At 63.2% G+C, this 1,363-nt stretch overlaps 1 protein-coding gene across 1 annotated transcript in view; it reads right to left on the reverse strand.

The window, feature by feature from the left end:
* GANAB (glucosidase II alpha subunit) overlaps nt 1–1,363 on the reverse strand; it is a gene marked incomplete at its 5' end in the record, with an annotated part of 7,825 nt that overhangs the window by 5,391 nt on the left and 1,071 nt on the right. Inside the window, 5 exons of the mRNA XM_025214944.1 lie at nt 14–181; nt 298–478; nt 565–661; nt 945–1,041; nt 1,128–1,227. Of these exons, the coding sequence (XP_025070729.1) occupies nt 14–181; nt 298–478; nt 565–661; nt 945–1,041; nt 1,128–1,227 (643 nt within the window). The remainder of the gene's footprint in view (nt 1–13; nt 182–297; nt 479–564; nt 662–944; nt 1,042–1,127; nt 1,228–1,363) is intronic.

Raw genomic sequence — 1,363 nt, forward strand, 5'->3', positions numbered from 1 at the left:
AAACCCATGTTCACCACCCCACGGTACCAGTAAGGGCCGTGTACTGGCGGAAGACATCAGCAGGTGTGGGCCCCAGCATCAGGAAGACGTCGATGATGCCGCTCTCCGACATCCAGCGCACGTCGGTCTGCGGCGTCTCCCCGCCCCCCTGCATGTAGTCCAGCATCTTTCCAAACAGTGTCTGCCCCGGCACAGAGCAAGTGGGAGGAGTCTTAGTCAGGCACCTGGGGGGGGTCTTAGGGAACCTCCCTGCTCTAGCCCCCACAGCCCTCAGCCTCCTCAAGCCCCCCCCCGTACCTTGCCAGCTGTGTTGGAGCTGATGTCAACCCAGGTCTCGGCAGCATTGAGCCAGAAGAGCCCCAGGGTGCGCTGGACGTTGTGGGCCAGCAGCACAGGCACGGCCCCGTACAGCGCCATGGGCGTGAACAACTCATACTGGAACACGTCCAGGTTGTAGAGGCGGTACGGTTCCCCACCCCTGCAGGACAGCATGCGTCAGACCTGGCTGGACCACCCCCACCCCAGCCCTCGCACCAGGAGCCCCCTCCCAGTCCCAGGGCTCACTCAGTGGTGTGCAGGCGCAGGTTGTCAGCGTGCTCAGGGATGCCGTAGACGTGCTCGAAGCCCGGCAGCGAGAAATCCAGGCCCACGGAGGTCGGCCCTAGAGGGGCACAGCGGGGGCACGACAGCAGATGGAGCGATGGGGTGAGAACCCAGGTGTCCAGTCTCCCAAACCCCCACCCCGGCCTCACCCCCCAGCCCCACTCCCTTCCCAAAGCTAGAAAGAACCCAGGTACCCGGGATCTCACCCCCACCCCGCTGCTCTAACTCTCCCTTCCCAGACAGGGAAAGAACCCAGGTGTCCGGGCTCCCAGCCCTCCCTGCCCAACCTGCACTCCTCTCCCAGAGCTAGAAGGGACCCTGGCAGGCATCAGAGCTCTCACCATTGGGCTTGCTGTCTGTGTGAGTCTTGAACGTCTCCTCCCAGGATCCCGGTTCTTCCTCTGAAGTCTCCTGTCCCTCCGATGTCGCTGACTCAGCCTAGGGTGGGGAGGGCAGGATCAGGGGGAAGCTGTGGGGCAGACACCCTGCCCCCACCACCCCCACAGACAAGTCTTCACCCCCACCTTGGAACTGAGCTCATTGCTCTCGTCCTCCCCAGCACCAGCCGCCTCGGAAGTCTCGGTGTCGGCCCCTCCCTCTGGGACAGGCTCCTTCGTCTCCTCCCTGTAGAAGACAGAAAAACAGAGGAGACTGAGTGCCGGGGGCAGAACTGGGGGTAAGGGCTGCGGGGACCCCCTTCATGCGCACTTCCAGACCATTAGTCACTACAAGCAGAAAACACTTGCACACCAGGTTAGCT

Source organism: Alligator sinensis, unplaced genomic scaffold, assembly GCF_000455745.1.
Source record: "Alligator sinensis unplaced genomic scaffold, ASM45574v1 scaffold1302_1, whole genome shotgun sequence".
NCBI classification, from domain to species: Eukaryota; Metazoa; Chordata; order Crocodylia; family Alligatoridae; genus Alligator; species Alligator sinensis.